The 24,005-nt window shown below is 44.2% G+C and overlaps 1 protein-coding gene across 1 annotated transcript in view; it reads right to left on the reverse strand.

Annotated features, from left to right (window-relative positions):
• The window catches only part of dnah5l (dynein, axonemal, heavy chain 5 like), a 504,419-nt gene that overhangs the window by 74,136 nt on the left and 406,278 nt on the right, over positions 1-24,005 (reverse strand). The window contains exons 67-68 of the mRNA XM_041183960.1: positions 15,449-15,720; positions 7,569-7,733 (exon numbers count right to left, since the gene is read on the reverse strand). Coding sequence (XP_041039894.1) covers positions 7,569-7,733; positions 15,449-15,720 — 437 coding nt within the window. The remainder of the gene's footprint in view (positions 1-7,568; positions 7,734-15,448; positions 15,721-24,005) is intronic.

A 24,005-nucleotide genomic window follows, 5' to 3' on the forward strand; every position in this document is an offset into this window, starting at 1 on the left:
AAAATTCATTCATGTTGAATGGCAATCACAGCCCTGTCAACCCTGCAAAGTCCTCTTTATTAACATCTGGGGGCTAGTGCCAAAATTGGGAGAGCTGTCTCACAGACTAGTCAAGCAACAGCCTGACATAATCATCCTCATGGAATCATACTTTACAGATAATGTCCCAGACTCTACAATCACCATCCCTGGGTATGTCCTGTCCCACCGGCAGAGATGGCGGCATAGTGGTATACAGTCGAGAGGGACTTGTCCTGGGAGTCCTCAACATTCACTCCACACCCCATGAAGTATCATACATCAGGTCAAACATGGGCAAGGAAATGTCCTGCTTACTACCACCTACCGCCCTTCCTCAGCTGGTGAATCAGTGCTCCTCCATGTTGAACACCACTTGGAGGAAGCACTGAGGGTGGCAAGGACGCAGAATGTACTCTGGGTGGGTGGCTTCAATGTGCATCACCAAGAGTAGTTCGGTAGCACCACTACTGACCAAGCTGGCTGAGTCCTAAAGGACATAGTTGCTAGACTGGGTCTGTGGCAGGTGCTGAGGGAACCAACAAAAGGGAAAAACATACTTAACCTCATTCTCACCAACCTGCCTGCCTCAGATGCATTTATCCATGACAGTATCGGCAGGAGTGACCACCGTACAGTCATTGTGGAGACGAAGTTCCGCCTTCACATTGAGGATACCTTCCATTGTGTTGTGTGGCACTACCACCATGCTAAATGGGACACATTTCGAACAGATCTAGCAACTCAAGGCTGGGCATCCATGAGGCGCTCTGTGCCATCCCCAGCTGCAGAATTGTACTTGAACAAGATCTGTAACCTCATGGCCCAGCATATCCCCCACTCTACCATTGTCAAGCCAGGGGATCAACCCTAGTGCAATAAAGAGTGCAGGAGGGCATGCCAGGAGCAGCACTAGGCATACCTAAAAATGAGGTGTCAACAGGGTGAAGCTATAACTCAGGACTACTTGTGTGCCAAACAGCATAAGCAGCAAGTGACAGGCAGGGCAAAGCAATCCCACAACCAACGGATCAGATCTAAGCTCTGCAGTCCTGCCACATCCAGCTGTGAATTGTGGTGGACAATTAAACAACTCACTGGAGGAGGAGGCTCCACAAATAAATCCATCCTCAATGATGGAGGAGTGCAAAAGATAAGGCTGAAATATTTGCAACAATCTTCAGCCAGAAGTGCTGAGTGGATGATCCATTTTGGCCTCCTCCAGAGGTTCCCAGCAACACAGATGCCAGTCTTCAGCCAATTGGATTCACTCCATGTGATATCAAGAAACAGTTGAAGGCACTGAATACTGCAAAGGCCAAGGGCCCTGACAATATTCTGGCGATACGGCTAAAGACTTGTGCTCCAGAACTTGCTGTGCCCCTAGCCAAGCTGTTCCAGCACTGCAACAACACTGGCATCTATCCAGTTATGTGGAAAATTGCCCAGGTATGTCTTGTACACAAAAAGCAGGGCAAATCCAACCTGGCCAATTACTGCCCCATAAGTCTACTCTTGATCATCAGTAAAGTAATGGAAGAGGTCATCAACAGTGCTATCAAGTGACACTTGCTTAGCAATACCCTGCTCACTGATGCCCAGTTTGGGTTCCGTCAAGGCCACTCAGCTCCTGACCTCATTACAGGCTTGGTTCAAACATGGACAAAAGAGCTGAACTCCAGAGGCGAGGTGAGAGTGACTGCCCTTGACATCAAGGCAGCATTTGACGCAGTGTGGCATCAAGGATTCCTAGCAAAACTGGAGTCATTGGGAATCAGGGGTAAAACTCTCTGCTGGGTGGAGTCATACTGAGCACAAAGGAAGATGGTTGTGGTTGTTGGAGGTCAGTCATCTCAGCTCCAGGAATTCACTGCAGGAGTTCCTCAGGGTAGTGTCCTAGACCCAATCATCTGCAGCTGCTTCAACAATGACCTGCCTTCCATCATAAGGTCAGAAGTGGGGATATTCACTGATGATTGCACGGTGTTCAGCACCATTTGCAACTCCTCAAATATTAAAGCAGTCCACGTCCAAACATAGCAAGACCTGGACAATATCCAATCTTGAACTGACAAGTGGCAAGTAACATTCACGCCACACAAGTGTCAGGCAATGACCATCTCCAACAAGAGAGAATCCAGCCATCGCCCCTTGATGTTTAATGGCATTACCATCACTGAATCCCCTGCTATCCAGATCCTGGGGGTTACCTTAGGCCAGAAACTGAAATGGACTAGCCAAGTAAATACTGTGGCTACAAAAACAGGTCAGAAACTAGGAATTGCGCAACAAGTAACTCACCTCCTGACTCCCCAAAACCTGTCCACCATCTACAAGGCACAAGTCAAGAGTGTGATAGAGTACTCCCCACTTGCCTAAATGAATGCAGTTCCCACAACACTGAAGAAGCTGGACACCGTCCAGGACAAAGCAGTCTACTTGATTGGCAACACATCCACAAACATTCATTCTCTCCACCACCGATGCACAATAGCAGCAGTGTGCACCATCTACAAGATGTACTGCAGAAATTCACCAAGGCTCAGGCAGCACCTTCCAAACGCACAACCACTAGCACCTTGAAGGACAAGGACAGCAGATAAACACCACCCACCTGGAATTTCCCCTCAAACTCTCTTAGCATCCTGACTTGGAAATATATTGCCATTCCTTTATTGGCGTTGGTCAAAATCCTGAACTCCCTTCTTAACAGCACTATGGGTGTACCTACACCACATGGACTGCAACGCTTCAAGAAGGCAGCTCACCATCACCTTCTCAAGGGCAACTAGGGATGGGCAATAAATGCTGGTCCAGCCAGCGAAGCCCACATCCCATGAATGAATAAAGAAAAAAGTCGCTGCTACCTAGGGGTGCCTTTACCCTGAGGTCATTAATTAATCCTGTCACATTACACAATACTAAATCTAATGCAACCTACTCTCTGGCTGGTTCCAGTACATGCTGCTCTAAGAAACTATTTCAAAAGCATTCCAAGAACTCTTCATCCAGGCTACTCCTGCCAATCTGATTTTTCCAGTTAATGTGTAGATTAAAATCATCCATGATTATTATCTTCCCTTTATCACAAAAACACAATATATTCTCTTGAATAATTTGTCCTACACTGTGGCTACTGTTACAGGGCCTGTAGACCACTCCCACTAATGACTTTTTGTACCTACTGTTCCTCATCTCCACCCAAACTGATTCTACATCCTGTTTTCCTAAACTAAGGTCATCTCTAACCACTGCATCAATGCCCTCTTTGATTAACACTTTACCTAGCTTCCTATTCTTCTTGAATGTCAAGTACCTTTCAATCTTTGTCATCCTGCAGCAATATCTGCGTGATTTCTATCAGATCATACTTATTTACTTCAATGTGGACCATCAGTTCATTTACTTTGTTATGAGTGCTGTGTGCATTCAGAGAGAGAGCCTTTAGTTTTGTCTTTTTGTTACCTTTGTAACATTTGGTCTTGACTGTTGATGTATTCTTAGCTTTTTTTCTCTCTCTCCTTTCCTGCCACTCTCTAACCCTCATTTCTCATGTTACTATTTTGCCCTCCCGTCTTGGTTCTACACCTTGAATTGCTACCTCTACCCAAATTTGATCCCTCCCCCCGCCGCCTTTGTTTAGTTTAAAGCCCTCTCTGCTTCCCTAGTTATGCGATTTGCAAGGATACTCGTCCCAGCACAGTTCAGATGTAAACCAGCCCAATGGTACAGCCCCCACTTTCCCCAGTAATTGCCCCACAAATCGGAACCCACTTCTCCCACACCAGTCTTTGAGCCACGCATTTGTCTCTCTAATCTTATTTGCCCTATGCCAATTTGCACATGGCTCAGGTAATAATCCAGAGATTATTACCTTTGAGGTTCTGCTTCTTAATTTGGTACTTAGCTCCTCATACTGACTTTGCAGAACCTCTTTCCTAGTTCTACCTATGTCATCGGTATGCACATGGACCACGACAACTGGATCCTCCCCCTCCCACTGCAAGCTCCTTTCCAGCCCTGAGCAGATGCCCTGAACCCTGGCACTGGGCAGGCAACATAGCCGTCTGGACTCTCGCTCTTTGCTGCAGAGAACAGTGTCAATCCCCTTCATTATACTATCCCCTTCTACCACTACATTCCTTTCTGCTCTCTCCACTTGAACAACTTCCTGTACCACAGTGCCATGGCCAGTCAGCTCATCCACCTTGCAGACTCCGCTCTCATCACCACAGGTTGTGAGCACTTCAAACCTATTTGACAATTGCAAAGCCTGAGGCTCCTCCCCTTCTGTCTACTTTGTCGTATTACCTGCCTCACTGACAGTCACATCCTCCAGTCCTTCACTGCTGATCAAAACAGAAGACCCTCTTCTAAGAGGTATGGCTGTCTTCTGGAACAAAGTATCCAGGTATTTCTCCCCCTCCTTTATGTTGAGCAGTGTCTGCATTTCAGCTTCCAGGTCAATAATCCTGATCCGGAATTCCTCAAGCTACTTACTCTTCCTGCAGATGTGTTTGTCATGGACCGCCTTGACGTCCAGAAGCTCCCACATCTCACAGCTGCAACATAACACCTGTCCCCACCATTCTAACTTATGTTATTTAGTTAATTTACTTTAATTACTTTCTTCCTATGTTTGTTACAAGTTACTGTGTTTATTGAATGCTAGTACCACCGACAACTAAAGGTTATATGCTTCTTAACAACGAGGTATGTGTTTTAGATGTTTGTTTAAATGACTTCATTTTTATTGTTTTTTTTAATCTTTATTGTTTGATTTTAATTTTAAATTTTTCAAATTTTGGTTTATTATTTTAAAGTTTTAGTTCTTTTTATTTATAGATCTACCTTAACTCACCTGCCCTAAGCTGGTTTCTCACACACTGTCCCTTAGACTGAGCACTTACCGGCCAATCAACTTACTAGTTTCCTGTGACATCACAGTTGCTTTTTTCTTTTTCTCGGACTGCAGCCTCAAAGCAGCTGAAACAGTGAAACTGTGTGCTCCTCAGCTCTGCTCCTCACTCGAATCCCTGTTCTGTATTTATAGGTGCTCCTCAGGTCCCGACTATCTCCTACAGATTCACTCCGTTCCATTCTGACTACCAGCAAGGTACCCAAACTGAAGTCCCTCCGCTCTCTGTGTCCTTTTCAAACTGAAGTCTCTCCCGTTCTCTGTGTCTTTTTCAATCTGTCCCGGGGACCTCCCCTTGCACTCTCCTCTAGGTGCTGCTGACTGCCTGTCCCAGGTTCCTCCTCTCGCACTCTCCTCTAGATGCTGCTGACTGCCTGTCCCAGGGTCCTCCTTTCGCACATCTAAACATCTAAAATACATACCTTATAGATGGGCCAGCCATTCCCGGAGTAACCTGGATGGATGGCCCCGGGGAGGGGAGGGGGGGTTGGTGGTGGCGGGCACCTGCTGATCTTTCTCCCTAGGGGTGCCCAAGGGCCCCTGGCTGACCCCTTCAGGAGAAGGGGCAGTTGGAGTGAGATGGAGCTGCCCCACACCCCTCTAGCATACACACTGTTGGAGACCAGCTATGGAGTTCAGCCTGCACAGCAGTGCAGGAGCGATGTCTTAGACCAAGTTCATCATGGCAGCCGCCACTTTACCAGGGTTGAACTCAGTGCATTGGCATTTCTGCGCTTGTCACCTGACTTGGACTCAGCAAATTTCTGGCCTCCAGCAGTCCTCCAAGTGCCAGACACTTGGGAAGTCCCTGCCGCCCCCTACTGTGGATCAGAAACTGCAATATGCTCACCAGATTGTGATCCCAAGGCCACTCTAAAGCTGGGTCGTGCAAGGTATGTGTCTCTGCATTGGTGGAGTGTGTGGGTGAGCGCTGTGATGGGACTTCAGAGAGGCTGCCTCCAGATTCCTCTTCAGAGGTTTCTTCAGGGCTTGATTGAGGCCCTGGGTCATGAACTCTGTCGACTGTTTGGCAGATGTGCCTGCAAAAGCAAAGGGAGATAATTAGTGCATGGCAGTGGGCTGTGAAACAGGACACATCAGACACAGCATGGTTGTCTGATGGATTTTGCACTGCTGTATCCTCACTTGGTAGAGCAGCGCCGACCTCACCATCAGCACAGAAATGGTCCAGATGCTTGCCCACCAGCTGGATCGCTCTGTTTTCAAAGTCCATGAGGACCTTGATTTCAGGCATTCCTCCAATGATCTGTGACCTCTCCGTCTTGTTGTGTGCCAGCTTGTCCTGCATGAATAGAGATGGAGAGAGTGTAAGCAGGATGCCTGCCAGGCCAGATGATAAGTATGCCTGGCATGTGTGGGTGGTGAGTGGCCCTATGGACAAAATGAAGACAATGAAGGTGTGTGTGAGAGAGTGAATGGTGATGTCCCTTGAACTGGCAGTGAGTGAGGGCCCTGCGGGTTTGTGAGTATGTGAGATGAGAGTAATGAGAAAAGTGACTTATCCTGGTGGAATGGAGGAGGTCATTCATCCCCTTGCGGCACTGGGTGGTTGTCCTCTTTTGCAGGGCATTGGCACTGACCACCGCCTTCCACACTGGATTGTTGGTGTTGTTGCCCATCCTGGGATCAGAGTGGGAGTAGAGGACATCACGGTGAGCCTCCACTGCATCCAAATGACGCTTGAGGGGTGCATCATTGAACCTGGGGGCTGCAGTCTTTTTGCCTTTTGGGACCGTGTCTTCTTGGCAGAAGTCACGGGCTGGAAACACAGAGGTGTGCGTGTGGCTGCACTTTAAATATGGCACCCGGCATGAAGAAGTGGTGAGATGAAGGCATGGTGGGCGAATAAGTCTGCCATGGAAACACCGTGTTTCCCGGGAATACATAATTATTGTGGTGGGTTTGGTGTTGTACGGAGTGAAAAGCCACCATTGCATCCAGCGGATAAAATGTCATTTTACCCACCCATTATTGAACTTAGAGCAAATCTGTGACCATTCATCTTTGCTATATGAAATTGAAATATTCACACTATTGCATTAGTAGATAAAGTACATTTTACCACAGAGACAGAGTTGCATTGGCAAACACATACTGCACCATATTGGGAATGCTTGATCCTGATGTTAGGTACCCAAAATATTCAATTTTCCGAAGTTTACAGCTTTCCCCAGATGAAGAAACAAAGTAAATTACCAACATTTCAATTCAGAAAACAAATAAGAATCTTATTAATATGTTTAAAAGTCTTGTAAGTGTGTATACTTTGCAAGTATGCATTCTCAATGCCTGCTGATAGTGCAAGTTGGAAATTCAGACATGCATTATTCATGATTTTCCAACCAATGGTGTACCTGTCATTTATTTCTAATGACACCTTACTGTTATATTTCCATCACATATATCTGTTAAATTTTTCTTTCACAATTAAACATCCCAATTAATTTTATTACTTGAATTTTCCATGCCTGTTCTCCAAAGTACAATACTTACCTTGGGCCATCTTAGGTACTTCTCCAGTATGGGTGTAAAATTAAAAAAACAAGCACAATGACAATACCAAATTAACAAAAAATTGTTGCACTTCATCTCCTTAACTTTTGTAATGTACCTTAGTCTTGGCCAAACGTTCAATACTTTCTGTCGGATCAGAGCCCATGGAAAGGAAGCACACCAAAGGTGTTCGATTATCACTTTCTGCCCACATTGCTTCCATATCGAGAATAACTCCTTCTGCATATTTTTGCCCAAGTGACTCAGCAATGTAATGACGAGCCTGAGAAAAGCAAGAGTGCTGTGAAGTATGGACACTATCAAATGTACAACAGAATAAAAGAAGAAACCAAATTAAACAAAATAAATTCTGCTGATACAAATCAACAGTATTGGAAAATATTGAAAAAACAATTGCCACAAAAGAAACACATAAAAAATAATTTAGAGCCACCAAAAATCAACAATGCAGAAAGTTGGCTGCGTGGAAATAAAAACTTATTGAAGGAAATTGAACTAATTAATCCACTCATGGATCCATTTTTTACAGAATTTATAGGTCCAATTCCTCATGAGATAGCTTCTATATTCAACAATTGGCAAGCTACACATGTCTCATGGCATGACTAAATCGAGCCACTGGAGAAAAATTACTACCTACACCCGTCAATCAAATAACTGACCTGAAACCTATAGTAATTGTATGAGCAATATTTGATATTTGGTCATAATTTGAAGACTGAAATACCTCCATGGTACTTTTGTTTGCATAACTTATACTGCATGTGTGATCCAAAGTAGTACAAAACAGATTATCAGTTTACACATGCAAGGTAACAACCTGACCAGGATTACTTTAGCAATAGCCAGGAACAAATTAAAACAAGATCCATTAGTTTCAATTTATTATTACCAGCATTAAGTGGCTAATGTATCCATGGAAACTCATTCACTGTAATGCCTGCTGGTGTTTTAAAGAGCCAGGGAAAATTTTAAAGCCATATTAATGTACACAGCTGACCTTTAAAAAGCTATTAAACTCATAACTATTAATACCGAAATAAAATGGAATCAACACACACCTCACCAAGATCATGGACTTGATTGAGGTGTACAAAATTATGAGGGGAATAGATAGAGTGGACAGGATAAAATTGTTTCCCTTGGTGGAGAATTCTAGAACCAGGGTACATAGATTCAAGATAAGTGGCAGAAGGTGTAGGAGGGACATGAGGAAGAACTTTTTTACGCAGAGGGTAGTGGCTGTCTGGAAATCGCGACCCAAGCTGGTGGCAGAGGCAGAAACTCTAAACTCTTTCAAAAAGTACCTGAATCTGCACTTTAAGTGCTGTAAGCTGCAGAGCTATGGGCCGGGTGCAGGAAGGTGGGATTAGAAAGAGCACCTGGGTGTCCTCGGGCTGACAAGGACAAGATGGGCCAAATGGCCTCCTTCTGTGCTGTAACTTTTCTATGGTTCTATGTGCACACATTCTATCAGGGCATTCTGTTCAATGACTGGGCAACAACTAATGATGGCAAATGTATTACACTAGCAACTGGCTTAGTGTGGGGTTCTCTATATACTAGTTGGAGCTGCACTCCATTAAATAATATGCAAGTTTATTTTTCTTATTCAACAATTAGAAATATTTCTGCAATTTTTACTTCACTAACATCAGGCAATATGAATTCAGAAGGGAAGACCTTGATTAATCCTCTTGCACTTTTATGGAGATGTGACATCCAAGGTAGGTGTAGAAAATGTAGAAAGCCTCATCATGTACGGCATCTAGGATTCCAGAAAGCCTTCAACTACTTTACACTATTAGCTAAGCTCAAAGCTATTGAGGTTTCAGGTAAGTCAGAGAATAGTTGAGAATTGAAAACAGCAGTTACTTGTTAGAGGATTTAAGGCAAGTTGAAGGGGAAATGTTGAGTCTTGTGTCACATCATCTGATTTGGGGACCACTACTCTTTCTCCTTTATATCAGTGGATATAGAAAGACAATGCAACCTAGTTATATTTGCAGATAATAGCCCAGATTTTGCAGGCAGCAATGAAGGAATGGCACTGTCTGTTCACTACATTGATAACTGCCTGAGAGTTTTCATGGACTTCTGGCATAAATTTGCTGTCATCAGGTGTCTGATCCAGCACAGCACCTTTGAAGGGAACTAAGAAGAGAGCAAAAGCAGTATGCTCTTCAACCAATCAGATTAAAGAATTCTCACCAAGACATGGGCCAGAATTTTCATGTCGGTGTGCAGGGGCAGACCCAACACGTTGGGCATGCATCCCGATGTCACCGTGCTTCATTCAGATCTTTCGATCGGCAGGCATGTGCCGGAGGTGGCTACGTGCCTGCCGAACTGTCAAAGGCCTGTTAAGGCCATTAAAAAACCAATTGTAGTAATTATTAACACTGCCCATCCAATCTTAAGGTTGGCGGGCAGGCGAAGAGCCCAAGCAGCCTTTGCGTTTTTCAGGAAACCTCATTCACAGGCGGGATGAGGTTTCCTGAAAGTTTTATTAAATAAATAAATATTTTTTCCACAATTCATAAACATGTCTGGCCACATGGGAGGTGCCAGAGGACTCGAGAACAGCTAATGTGGTTCCGCTATTTAAGAAGGGTTGTAGAGATAAGCCAGGGAACTATAGGCCAGTTAATCTCACGTCAGTGGCAGGGAAACTATTGGAGAAAATTCTGAAGGAGAGAATCTATCTCCACTTGGAGAGGCAAGGTTTGATCAGGGATAGTCAGCATGGCTTTGTCAGAGAGAGGTCATGCCTAACAAATTTGATTGAATTATTTGAGGAGGTGACCAGGTGTGTAGATGAGGGTAGTGCAGTTGATCTAGTCTATATGGATTTCAGCAAAGCTTTTGACAAGGTCTCACATGGGAGACTTATAAAGAAGGCAAATGCACATGGGATACAGGGTAATTTGATAAGGTGGATTCAAAATTGGCTTAGTTGGAGGAGACAGAGGGTGATGACAGAGGGCTGCTTTAGTGACTGGAAGCCAATGTCCAGTGGCGTACCACAGGGATCTGTGCTCGGTCTCCTATTATTTGTCATTTATATAAATGACATAGATGACAATGTAGGGAGCAGGATTAGTAAGTTTGTGGATGACATAAAGATTGGCCGGGTGGTTAACAGTGAGGTTGAGTGTCTTGGGCTACAGGAAGATATAGACGGATGGTCAAATGGGCAGATAAGTGGCAGGTGGAATTTAACCCTGAAAAGTGTGAGGTGATACACTTTGGAAGGAGTAATTTAACAAGGTAGTATTCAATGAATGGCATCTAGGAAGTTCTGAGGAACAAAGGGACCTTGGCGCAAGTGTGTCTGAAGGCAGAGGGGCATGTTAGTGGGGTGGTGAAAAAGGCATATGAGACACTTGCCTTTATCAATCGAGGCATAGATTACAAAAGTGGGGAGGTCGTGTTGGTGTTGTATAGAACCTTGGTGAGGCCATAGCTGGAGTACTGTGTGCAGTTCTGGTCGCCACATTATAGGAAGGATGTGATTGCACTGGAGGGGGAGCAGAGGAGATTCACCAGGATGTTGCCTGGATGAAACATTTAAGTTGTGAAGAGAGATTGGATAGACTTGGGTTGTTTTCGTTGGAGCAGAGAAGACTGAGGGGCGACCTGATCGAGGTGTACAAGATTATGCGGGGCATGGACAGGGTGGATAGGGAGCAGCTGTTCCTCTTAGTTGAAGGGTCAGTCACGGGGGGGACACAAGTTCAAGGTGAGGGGCAGGAGGCTTAGGAGGGACGTGAGGAGAAACTTTTTTACTCAGAGGGTGGTGACGGTCTGGAATGCACTGTCTGGGAGGGTGGTGGAGGCGGGTTGCCTCACATCCTTTAAAAAGTACCTGGATGAGCACTTGGCACGTCATAACATTCAAGGCTATGGGCCAAGTGCTGGTAGATGGGATTAGGTAGGTAGATCAGGTGTTTCTCACGTGTCGGTGCAGACTCGATGGGTCGAAGGGCCTCTTCTTCACTGTGTGATTCTGTGATGTCCCAGCTCATGTGGCACTGACACATGAAGGGACATGTCTAAATAAGTTTTAACTTTCTTTATTTGAAACTTCAATATGAACTTAATCTCCCTGAGGCAGCGTCATGCCTCAGTGAGATTTCTGTGCTTTTTCATGCGTGTGCACAAAAGAGCACAGGCCCCGACTCTCCCTTCTCCCCCCGCCCACACAGGTAGCACTGAGCGCTACCAGCCATGTGTCACGCTGGTGCGGGCCTTAATTGGCCCGACCACATGAAGTGGCGGCACGTAGCCAATCACAGGTGGCGATCAGTTCCGCGCCTGCCCATGCCTGCTCCCGACTGGCCCGTCCGACAGGCAGAAAATTCTTCCCATACAGTGTTTAAATCAGGAAGTATTGATTATATTTAAATCATGTACAGAAAGCAAAATAAAGATTCAGAAAGACTGGTGGAATTAAAAGGAGAGCAGAAAAATCCAAAAAAGTCATTAAAAATATTAATTTTTAGTTTTTTTTTAAAAATCTCCAACTCTGATAAAGTTACGACTCCATACTCATAAAATTACACTTTCAGGGCCAGAGATTATTTGACAATAATTATGAGTGATGACGGTGTTAAAAATTCACTTACATCTGAATGCACCAACTTTTCTGGAATGTTTAATGGGTAATTAGTAGCTGAGTGTCACAAATCTGTGCCTTTTGCACTGATTTCAATGCCAAGACTATTGTGGAGTACTGTATAGTGCAGCCTATCGAGCAGCAGGGTAACCTGGACTGCATCTTCTGGATTTTCACATTTAATTGTGCTTGTGTATTCTTCAGAGGTTGCTGTCAGATTTACTCCATAATAATGATGAGTACTATTTGTCTCATCATAATTCTCATTGTAAAACCTGGGCCAAAATTAAAGTAGGAAGGGTGGTTTATTCTGAGAGCATAACAGAAAATACAAAATGATTTGGAGAAAATATGTAAGTGGTGAAAAAATGGAAAGCTAATTTAATATGTACGATTAGAAAAACACGAGTGGAAGAAAGGGCAGCAGCATGCGTACTTCATGAATAATGTTGAAGTAGCTAAAATTGAAGGTGCAAAAGATGTAAGATTTGACAATACTGCATAGCATTAATCAACATAACAAATAGAGTGTTGAAATATATATACAAAATGGCAGAGGAGGTAATAATCAAACTATAACATTCTGGTCGATTGGCACTTTAAATCCAGTTCTGGTCACCAAAATACATTCAAATACTCGAAGCAGTAACATTGAAAAGAGGTGACAGAGTGGTCAATTTATAGAGCCATATAAGATCATAAAAGATAGAATATATCAGTATTGTTGTAGCATGACCTTGTGGCCTATTTGTAATAGAGGTGATCTGCAGACAACTTTAACGGAAACATTAGGGGGTGAATTTTCCTCCCGTCGGAGGGGTTGTGCGGGGGTGGGTGGGAGCGAGTGCGAACCCGATCGGTGCCCCCGATTGGGTCTGCGCCGCCATTTTACGAGGGTGGGCCAATTAAGGCCCGCCCAGCGTGACACACACCCGGAAGTGCTATGCGCTCCCTGTGCAGGTGGGGGGGAATTCCCTGAGTCTGGGCCTGCACTCTTTCGGTTAGTTTAAGTTCTGAAAAATTCAATGAAGGAGAAAAATATTTTAAGCACATGTCACCTCATGTGAAACTGTCATATCAGCTGGGACATGTCCATTAATTTTTTCAAAAATTTTTATTTAATTAATAAACCCTTCATGAAACCTCATCCCACTTGTGGATAAGGTTTCATGAAAAATGCAAAGGCCGCCTGGGCTCTTCGTCTGCCCGCCAACCTTAAGGTTGGACGGGCAACATTCTTAACAACTTTAATTATTTCCTTAATGACCTTAATAGGTCTTTGACAGTTCAGCAGGTGTGCAGTCGCTGCCAAACTGACAATCTAAATGACGCACAGTGAAGTCGGGACGCACGTCCAACATCACCGCGCGTCATTTTACCTGTCGGCGAGCGGGCCTTGCCCCGGTTTGCTGACCCGAAGATTCTACCCTCGGTTTATTTACAATATAGCCAGCAGCAATGACACGTGTGTTTTCAACTCCATCTCTATCCCTAAACTGACTGAGGAGGTAGCCCGCGCTGCGAAAGCATTGGTTTACTCAGATCATGTGATGTTACATCACAGGACTTTTCTTATAGGTACAGTCCAACATTTAACAGAACCATAATTACTACATTTTAACTTTAACTTTGCTCTACATACTGTATTTACAAGTGTATTTATCTCATGACATTATATTTACACAGGTCATGAAATTTACAAGTTCGGTCATTCAGGTTTCCTGATTCGTGTGGAACGTTGCAGTTCCACAAATTCAGATTCTTTTTCAGGAGCCACATTCTCTGGGTCCTTGCAGTTCAGTGTCTTCCACTCTGATAGAGGCATCAGATATCAGTCCTCGGTTAACCATCTTCAACAGGAAACACTGGTTCAGTTAAAAGCAAAAAACTGTGGATGCTGGAAATCCAAAACAAAAATAAAAATACCTGGAAAAACTCAGCAGGTCTGACAGCATCTGCGGAGAGGTACACAGTTAACGTTTCGAGTCCGTATGACTCTTCAACAGAATTAAGGAACTAGTTCAGTAATGGTTACAGGTGGAACCATATTTTGTTGTGGTATTTCTGTTTCTCTTAAATGGTCCACATGCTTACAGGTGACCGGCTTTCCACTTCCATGTGATATGATAATGGTCCGGTCACTGAGCTTACTTTACCCGATAACCACTTCGGTCCTCCACCGAAATTCTTCACATATACTGCTTCTCCAATGGTAAATTGTCTCTCACGACCATGCAAATCACGTGCAGCTTTTTGGACTGGCTCCTGGGACCAACCATGTAACACTTGTTCTCGCACTCGAGATAGGACTGGGTCCCGACTCATCCAATCTCAAATCTGTCTGGCACATACTGGCAAGAAATCTAGAAAATTTAACAGTAAAATAAGTTCCTGTGGAACTGGGACGTTGTTGTCATTCTCTTGTAAGGGCAGGCGACTCAGGGTATTGGCATTTGTGATGTGAATGCCAGGCCTATGTGCAAAGGTGTATTCATAAGCCACCAAAATTAGGGCCCATCATTGTATTCTTGCTGGGGCTATGGGTGGTATTCTTCATTAAACAAACCCAATAGTTGTTTGTGGTCTGATAATTGCGAAATGCTGACCGTACACGTATTGGTGAAATTTTTTAACACGAAAAATGATTGACAGACCTTCCTTTTCAGTCTGAGGATATCCTTTGTCAGCTGCGGTAAGTGTCCTGGATACATAGCCTATTGGCCGCTCAGTGCCATCATCCATTTTAAGAGGTAGTACTGCTCCCACTCCATAGGGAGAAGCATCATATGTTAGCACCAAGCCCTTTGTCTGGTCATAATGTACTAACAGATTGGATGAGTGTAACAGCTGTTTCACTTTCATGAAAGACTCTTTTTGGGGTGCCTCCCAAGAACAAGGTTGGATCTTTCTTAGCAATGAATGCAGAGGGGCCAGAACTGTAGATAAATTAGGTAAAAATCGTCCATAATAATTTATCATTCCTAAAAATGATTTAAGTTCAGATAGTTCTTGGGTGCAGGTGCCTCTCTTATTGCTTTAGCCTTCTCTTCAACTGGGTGTAACCACTGAGAATGTACCCGGTGGCCCAAACATTCCTTTGCTTGAAAAGTGCGTTTTTCCTTTTTCAGTCTCATTCCTGCTTGTAAAAAGCATTTTTGGACTTCCTCTAGGTTATCCAAATGTCAAAAGTGAAGCTTGTTTAACTTCAGCTGTATCATTTGTGAGTTTTGCAGTCTCACTCAACTAGGAGATAAACATTATACTGAACAATTGCATATGTATGCAGTGTATACGTAGTGCTCCAATTAAATACTTATAAGCAAGTAAACTATAAGAACCAAGCTTATGGAGAGATTTACCTGAGCAATTGTACGATCTGGGCACCAACTACGAATCAGTAGTAGTTTACGGAATGTGTCCAATGTATTATCATAGCCATCAGGGAGAGGAGCCTCTTCTGGAACTTCATTGTCAAACCACAGTTTCCAAGTTTTATCATTTTTTGCCACTTGCACTAGCAGTTGAGTGAATGGGGACGAATGAGAGAGCTGCACCAGATTTAGCCAGGTCATATCAATGATCCATTTCTTTGGTTTGGGTTCTACAGAATTGAGATCTAAGGAGGCACCACCTGCATAAATAAATAATGTACATTTGATTTTCATGAACAAACTGAGTAATATCAATTAGTGCAAGGCTATATTACCATCAATTTTGAAACCAAATGCAGCCAAATTAACTTATGAAAATATATACAATGTAATCCTCTTTCCCTTCACAATGTAGCACCTTCTTGTACCTGCCAAAAATCAGAAGACTTGGTTAATTCTTTGCGACCAATTTTCAGATTATAGGGAGTTATGTATAAACATGAAAAACGTGCTCTCTTTTGCTTACTTGTCTCTACTTGCTGTTAGCTGTATTCCCCAAAAGTAATTAGCATTTGTCAAGGTATTCTCAATTTTTGCGAGAATCATGACACTAGAGAAAGGCAAAGCACTAAAAAAGCAAAACTGGATATCACACGATATATCTGATCTAATTAGAATCAGCTACTTCTAGTTTTCCTAAGTTCCAATTTTTTTTGCTTTTGCAATTTGCTTTTTTGGGGTCTGAGACATTGGGTGGAATTTAATGAGTGCGACAGGTTGGCGAACCAGTGGGAGGCCCACGTCGTTTCTCTTTGGAAAGCTCAATGCAATTACCAGGTAATCAGGCATTTACCTGGATAGTGTTGGGCCTTCCAGGCAATTAGGCCCCCAGTAGGGTGGAAAAACCAATCAGAAACTGGCAGCTCTCTAGAACGAGGAGTGCCACTGGAAGTGGTGGACACTGCCCGTACGATACTCAAGCTTGCAGGAGGGATCGGCCATGGATCCCCAGACAGAGGTGAATGGTGGATGGGATAGGATGGGGGTCATGGGTCACTTGGAAGTGGGCTGCTGGTGAAGGGGAGGGCATCGGAAACAAAAGGAAGGGGGCGGGTTGAGCAGGCTTCTCTCTTCCTGCATGAACGAGGAACACCCCTCCTTCCCCTTGGTGGGCCGCTGGAAAAACCAAAAGGGCTAGGTGGGCGGCCTCCCCAGATGGCAGGTCCCCCGCCCACTGCTGGTTGAATATTGAGCCTCATTTGGCCTCCATGTGGGAAGGCCGCCCTCCACTCTTCATGCTCAGAACTTGATCGGGACGAGGTGGGAAGGCAGCAGGTCTCCACCCTACCTGATCACTCTGTACCCCCCCTGCCACCTAAAACCTACCTCCATGGGCCCACTGATCATAGACAACTTTATGATAGCCTGCTTATTCTTCTATTAAGAGCTTCGATTGCAAAATGGGGATAGTTACAAAAAAGATTCTCGATAGTAGTACATAATTAAAACAAATAAATGTACAGTGTTACCACTGTCTAACACAGTGGCTGGAATTTTCTTGGCAGAGTTAAGTCCTGATGTTGGAATTATATCTGAGTGCCAAGCCCACATGGGCAGCCAGCGGAACCATGATGACAATCTTCCCCGCGGCAGCCTTTTAATTGGCAGCCATTGGTCCCGTCATCCAATTAAGGAAGGCAGGCTGTTTCCCCAAACTGAGGGCCAGCAGCTCTGCAGCCTCAACGGTGCCACTGAAAAAGGTGGCCACTGCTGAGATGGCAATGAGAATGCGACGGTGCCTCTATTTTGAAGATAGCTCACAGGTCAGTTACATGGCAAGGTAGGCAATCGGAGGAGTAAACTCTTTAGCTGCAGCTATGGAGCTGTGGGGACAGCCTTTGCCGCAGAGGTTCCCCTCCTTGAGCCATGAGCTTCTGGATATGATGGCTCTATGGGAGTCCACCTCCATGCAGCTGGCCACCTCGCCGTGTGGCTGGGAGACCACTCCGCACTGGCAAAATGCCAACAACCTGGGTAAATTGCTGTTGATTGGACATTTAATTTACTTCATTGGCTGCCTACCTTCAATCAATGAGTAGCTGAGCTGCTGCCCTTTTCACTGCTAGTAAAATGGCTTTATAGCAGGGCTGTATCAGAACACCCGCCCAAATTCTCACCCAATATTTCACCATTTAAGAGCAAGTAATACTTTCCTAACCAAATCTGCCCTCGTCAATTTTTCCCCATTGAAATTCAAATATGTTTTTGTACATGATGGTAAATGGCCCTTGAACTACATTTTGTAATGTAACCTAGAAATCATCCTATTTTTAAAGGAAGTCATTCAGATAGTTTCTGGCTGTTGGCTCTGACATATTGATAAGTGGTGTGAGCACATCTTCCAGTATAATTTACTTCACATCACCTAATTATATGGCAATTTTACACACAAAATGATCAACTATTGGATGATCCATGCAGTAATGTAATTGTGTAACTCAGAGGCATCACTGTTAACCAAAAGGCTGAATTTTATTGTGTAGCAGCCTATGGGTTTGTCAATTGCAATATGTCGATTATGGTGATATTAACAGGGCCTTTGCAATTTAACTGTGGGTTCATGGGTATCCCAGGCATGCCTGGAGCTCATAGTGAAAGCAAGGTGAGAGCATGGCAGCAATTGAGGAAATTGAAGACATGACAGAGAAATATGCCAATAAGTACTGAAACTTCACGGTTGTTCCATTACTTGATTGTTTGAAAGGATTTGTTCCCATTACTTGCACAGAGAATTAACTTTTACAACTTTGGAGGTTTACACAATTGATCTGCAATTATGCTCTGTTACTTTGGTCCTCAGTAGGTGTCAGGATGATCAGGACCACCAGGAAAAGGGGCAGCAGGAGCAGCAACAGGAGGGGGAACAGAGGCAGCAATGGCCTGCTATTCACAAACCTGCAGTTCCACAAGAGAAGGAGAGTATCAGTGGACAGGTGCAATTCACTTAAGGTCATCCCAGCACACAGGGTTAGCAGGCTGGGGATAAGCTTCCTCTATGTTTCAGGACAACAGTTCTCAGGAGGCTGAGGGTCTCACAGTTAGTGGCAACATTTGCAGCCTGCTGGAATAAGACCTGTAGTTAAGTGGGACTAGTGACTTTGAGCGGTAGCCACATGTCATCACCATCCTCAACTTCTTCACCTCTGGATCCTTCCAGGGCTCTGCAGCACGCGTCAGAGTAGTTTGAGACGAAGTCCAGAAAATAAGCATGATGCAAGGGAGCTGACATGTTATTTTTGTCATAAAAAAGGGCATGTAAAAGCTGAATATTGGAAATTGAAAACTGAGGCTGTAGCATTTGAAGAATTGCACAGCAGCCCCTCCCCCCAAGAATACTGTCCTAGCAGGTAAAGCTTATGACAAGATCATAGGTCCCCTTGTCTTTCCTACCAAAGTGGATCAAGGTGAAGGAAGTTCTGAAAGTTTTCTATTTATAAGTAGTTTGTCCTCATTTTTGTCTGGTGAGGCAGGGAAGTCAGTTGTGATTCTTCGAGATATAGGATCGGCACAGTCATTGATGTTGGTTGGTGCCTTTAATTTCTCTCCAGAAAGTTCACTAAATGAAAATGTATTGATATGGAGTGTTGATGGAATTGTTTACCTGTTCTTATTAAAGTTAATTTAGAGTTAATTTAAAATGTGACTTAGTGTTGGGTCCTGTAATTGTCAGTGTCATTCCTAATTTCCCTAGTGAGGAAAAGGCTGCTGAGGCTGTTGAAATGTGAGCGTGAGAGCAAGGTGGTGAATTAAAATGGCAAACAACCAGAAGCTTGGGGTCATTCTTGTGGACTGGGTGGAGGTGTTCTGCAAAGCAGTCACCCAGTCTGTGTTTGGTCTTTCAATTACAGAGGAGACCGCATTGTGTGCCGTGATTACAGTTACGCCCTCCCTCAGATGATGAATCAGTACTCCTCCATCTGGAACACCACTTGAAGGAAGCACTGAGGGTGGCAAGAATGCACTCTGGATGGGGGACTTCAATGTCCATCACCAAAAGTGGCCCGGTCTCACCACTAGTGACCAAGCTGGCCAAATCCTAAAAGACATAGCTGCTAGACTGGGTCTGCGGCAGGTGGTGAGGGAACCAACAAGAGGGAAAAACATACTTGACCCCATCCTCACCAACCTGCCTGCCGCAGATGCAAGTGTCCATGACAGTATTGGTAGGACTGATCACCACACAGTCCTTATGGAGAGGAAGTCCTGCCTTCACATTGAGGAGACCCTCCATCGTGTTGTGTGGCATTACCACCGTGCTAAATGCGATAGATTTTGAACAAATCTAGCAGCTCAAGGCTGGGCATCCATGAGGCACTGTGGGCCATCAGCAGCAGCAGCAGAATTATACTCAAACACAATCTATAACCTAATGGCCCGGCATATCCACCGCTCTACCATTACCATCAAGCCAGGGGATCAACCCTGGTTCAAAGAAGAGTGCAGGAGGGCGTCCCAGGAGCAGCACTAGGCATACCTTAAAATGAGGTGTCAACCTGGTGAAGATACAACACAGGACTACTTGTGTGCCAAACAGCATTAGCAGCTAAGCGATCCCACAACCAACAGATCAGAAATAAGCTCTGCAGTCCTGCCACATCCAGTCGTGAATGGTGCTGGACAATTAAACAACTCACTGGAGGAGGAGGCTCCACAAATATCCCCATCCTCAATGATGGAAGAGCCCAGCACATCAGTGCAAAAGATAAGGCTGAAGCATTTGCTACAATCTTCAGCCAAAGTGCCGAGTGGATGATCCATCTCAGCTTCCTTTGGGGATCCCTAGCATCACAGATGCCAGTCTTCAGCCAAATCGATTCACTCTACGTGATATCAAGAAATGGCTGAAGGCATGAGATACTGCAAAGGCTATGGGCCCTGACAATATTCTGGCAATAGCGCTGAAGACCTGTGCTCCAGAACTTGCCGTGCCTCAAGCCAAGCTGTCCCAGTACAGCTACAACACTGGCATTTAGCCGGCTATGTGAAAAATTGCCCAGGTATGTCTTGTACACAAAAAGCAGGACAAATCTAACCCGGCCAATCACCGCCCCATCAGTCTACTCCCCATCATCAGTAAAGTAATGGAAGGTGTCTTCAACAGTGCTATCAAGCGGCACTTGCTTAGCAATAACTTGCTCACTGACGTTCAGTTTGGGTTCCGCCAGGGCCACTCAGCTCCTGACCTCATTACAGCCTTGGTTCAACCATGGATAAAAGAGCTGAACTCCAGAGGTGAGGTGAGAGTGACTGCCCTTGACATCAAGGCAGCATTTGACCGAGTGTGGAATCAAGGAGCCCGAGCAAAATTGGAGTCAATGGGAATCGGGGGAAAACTCTCCACTGGTTGGAGTCATATGCAGCACAAAGGAAGATGGTTGTGGTTGTTTGAGGTCAGTCATCTCAGGACATCACCACAGAAGTTCCTCAGTGCCCTAGCCCAACCACCTTCAGCTGCTTCATCAGTGACCTTCCTTTCATCATAAGGTCAGAAGCGGAGATGCTCACTGATGAGCGCACGATAATCAGCACCATTCACAACTCCTCAGATACTGAAGCAGTCCATGTCCAAATGCAGCAAGACCTGGACAATATCCAGGCATGGGCTGGCAAGTGGCAAGTAACATTCGTGCCACACAAATACCAGGAAATGACCATTTCCAACAAGAGAGAATTTGACCATCGCCCCTTGATGTTCAATGGCATTACCATCACTGAATCCCCCACAATCAACATCCTAGGGGTTACCATTGACCAGAAACTGAACTGGACTAGCCAGGTAAATACTGTGGCTACAAAAGCAGGTCAGAGACTAGGAATCGTGTGATGAGTAACCCATCTCCTGACTCCCCAAAGCCTGTCCACCATCTACAAGGTACAAGTCAGGAGTGTGATGAAATACTCTCCACTTGCTTGGATGAGTGCAGCACCCACAACACTCAAGAAGGACAAAGCAGCCCACTTGATTGGCACCACACCCACAAACATTCACTTCTTCCACCACCGACGCACAGTGGCAGCAGTGTGTACCATCTATAAGCAGCACTGCTTCGACAGCACCTTCTAAACCTATGACCACTAACATCAAGAAGGACAAGGGCAGCAAATAGATGGGAAGACCACCACCTGGAAGATCCCCTCCAAGTCAATCACTGTCCTGACTTGTAAATATATCGCTGTTCCTCCTGTCTCTGGATCAAAATCCTGGAACTCCCTTCCTAACAGCACTGTGGGTGTGCAGCAGTTCAAGAAGGCAGATCACCACCATCTTCTCAAGGGCAACTGGGGATGGGCAATAAATGCTGGCCCAGCCAACGAAGCGCATATTCCATGAATGAATTTTAAAAATACTAAATTGAAAGAAATACAAGTAAGTCACTGCTTCACCTGGAAGGAGGATTTGGGGCCTTGGAAATAAAGAAGAAAGAGGAAAAAGGGCACGTGTTACAACTTCGATGATTTCATGGGGAGTTGTGATGGGAAGGGGACGAGGTGTTGGGGATGATTAAGGAGTGAGCCAAGGTGTTGCAGAAGGAGCAGTTCCTTCAGACTGCTGACAGGGGAGGGGAGGGCAAGGTGTATTGGGTGGTGGCATCATGCTGAAGGTGGTGGCAGAAATGGCAGGGGATGATCCTTTGAATATGGGGGCTGGTGGGGTGTAAAGTGAGGACAAGAGAAATCCATTGCAGGAAATAGGTCCGACATAGCTGAGGGCCCTCTGAACTACAGTGGGGGGATCCTCAGTTGAGGAAAAATAAAGACATATCATAAGTGCTGTTGTGGAGGGTTGTATCATCAGAACAGATGAGACAGAGATGGAGAAACTGGGAGAATGGAATGGAGTCCTTGCAGTAGACAGGGCGTGAGGAAGTGTAGTCTAGATAGCCATGGGAGTTGGTGGGCTTATAATCGCTATTAGTAAATAGCCTGTCCCCAGAAATGGAGACAGGGAAGTCGAGGAAGGGAAGGGAAGTGTCATAGGTGGACTCTGTGAAGATGAAAGGTAGAAATTGGAAGCAAAGTTGATTAAGTTTTCTAATATTGGACCAGGGCATGAAACAGTATTGCAACAGTCATCAATGTATCAATGTACTGGTAAAAGAGTTGGGAAGTGGGGGGCGGGGGAGCGAGTTGGACTTGGATTGTACACAAGCTAATAAAGTTTTTGACAAGCAACGTGAAGAATCCGAAACCAAGGTACAATATTTTAACTAAGGATATAGAAGAGCTGAACAGAAGAGAAGAGCTTAAAGACTGTGCAAAACAAAAAAAGATCTTCTATGATAATAAAAGATAGAGTGGAGCTAGTAGATCAGCCATGATCTTATTGAATGACAGAGCAGGCTCGAAGGGCTAAATAGCCCTCTCCTACTCATATTTCTTGTTTTCTTATGTTTTGCAAATCATATAAAGACTTCCTTAAGCCAAGTATTAAAATTACTTTAATGTTTCAATCATAGAGAAGTTCATAAGGGCATTTATAATGTAGCAATCTTTATGTTAGCCATTTCATAGTGATGTGAAAATATCTTTGTGGCAATATAAAGACAGACCCATACAAATTATAGTCATAAAATATTATAGCCAATAAGCATAAATGCAACAGAAATAAAATGGTTCATCAGCTTGCTCTAAGTTGCTTGAAGTAGGCTATTAACACATTCTATGGTTTTAACTATGGTTTGTTAATGAGTGATTAATGGGGTACAGTATAGGACAACTAGTTCAAGGCATTCTTAGTTCCTTGGAGATACTCTACAACAAAGAAAACTCACTAATGAACCCACTGGCCTGCTTAGAAATTAAAGAAATCCATATGATAATAAAAAAAAATGTGGAATAACCCAAAACATTAACTGGTTTATTTAATCTTCATATTCACAGAACAGAACTAAAAGACATGTTTAGTGTATAGTCAATCACTGATCAACACTGAATTATGTTGCTGTAGACAGGGTTTACAATGCACAGACTCATTACATGGATTAACTCTTCCCTACAAATTTGCAAAATGCGCGCTTTTGCATAGCCTACACAACTCTTTATTATGCCATGCAAAGCCATAATCTTCATCAGGTGGACTGCAGTGGTTCAAGAATGTAGCCCACTCCCGCCTTCTAAAGGGTAATTAGAGAGGACATAAATGTCAGTCCCATCAGCGAAATCCATATCTCAGGAACAATTTTTTAAAAATATTTTACATTCGTCATGTGCATAACCACCATGTAATTTTTCACTGATGAAATAGCTATTCAAAAATATAAACTAATGCATTGCTATCAAATAAAAGCACAATTTCAATTATACATTTTCACAAGTGTACAGTATGTTTTTTTCTCACTCTAATTCACTCAGCATCAATAATAACAAGCAAAAAATATTAAAACAGCTTATGAGCTATAAATCTAATTAAGCTGATTGAGGGCTAACACCATGCTAAAAACCAAAATCAGCTGACTATAGCAGGAGCTAAGTGGTCCAAAACCAA

The sequence above is a fragment of the Carcharodon carcharias genome, chromosome 3, assembly GCF_017639515.1.
Source record: "Carcharodon carcharias isolate sCarCar2 chromosome 3, sCarCar2.pri, whole genome shotgun sequence".
In the NCBI taxonomy this organism is placed as follows: domain Eukaryota; kingdom Metazoa; phylum Chordata; class Chondrichthyes; order Lamniformes; family Lamnidae; genus Carcharodon; species Carcharodon carcharias.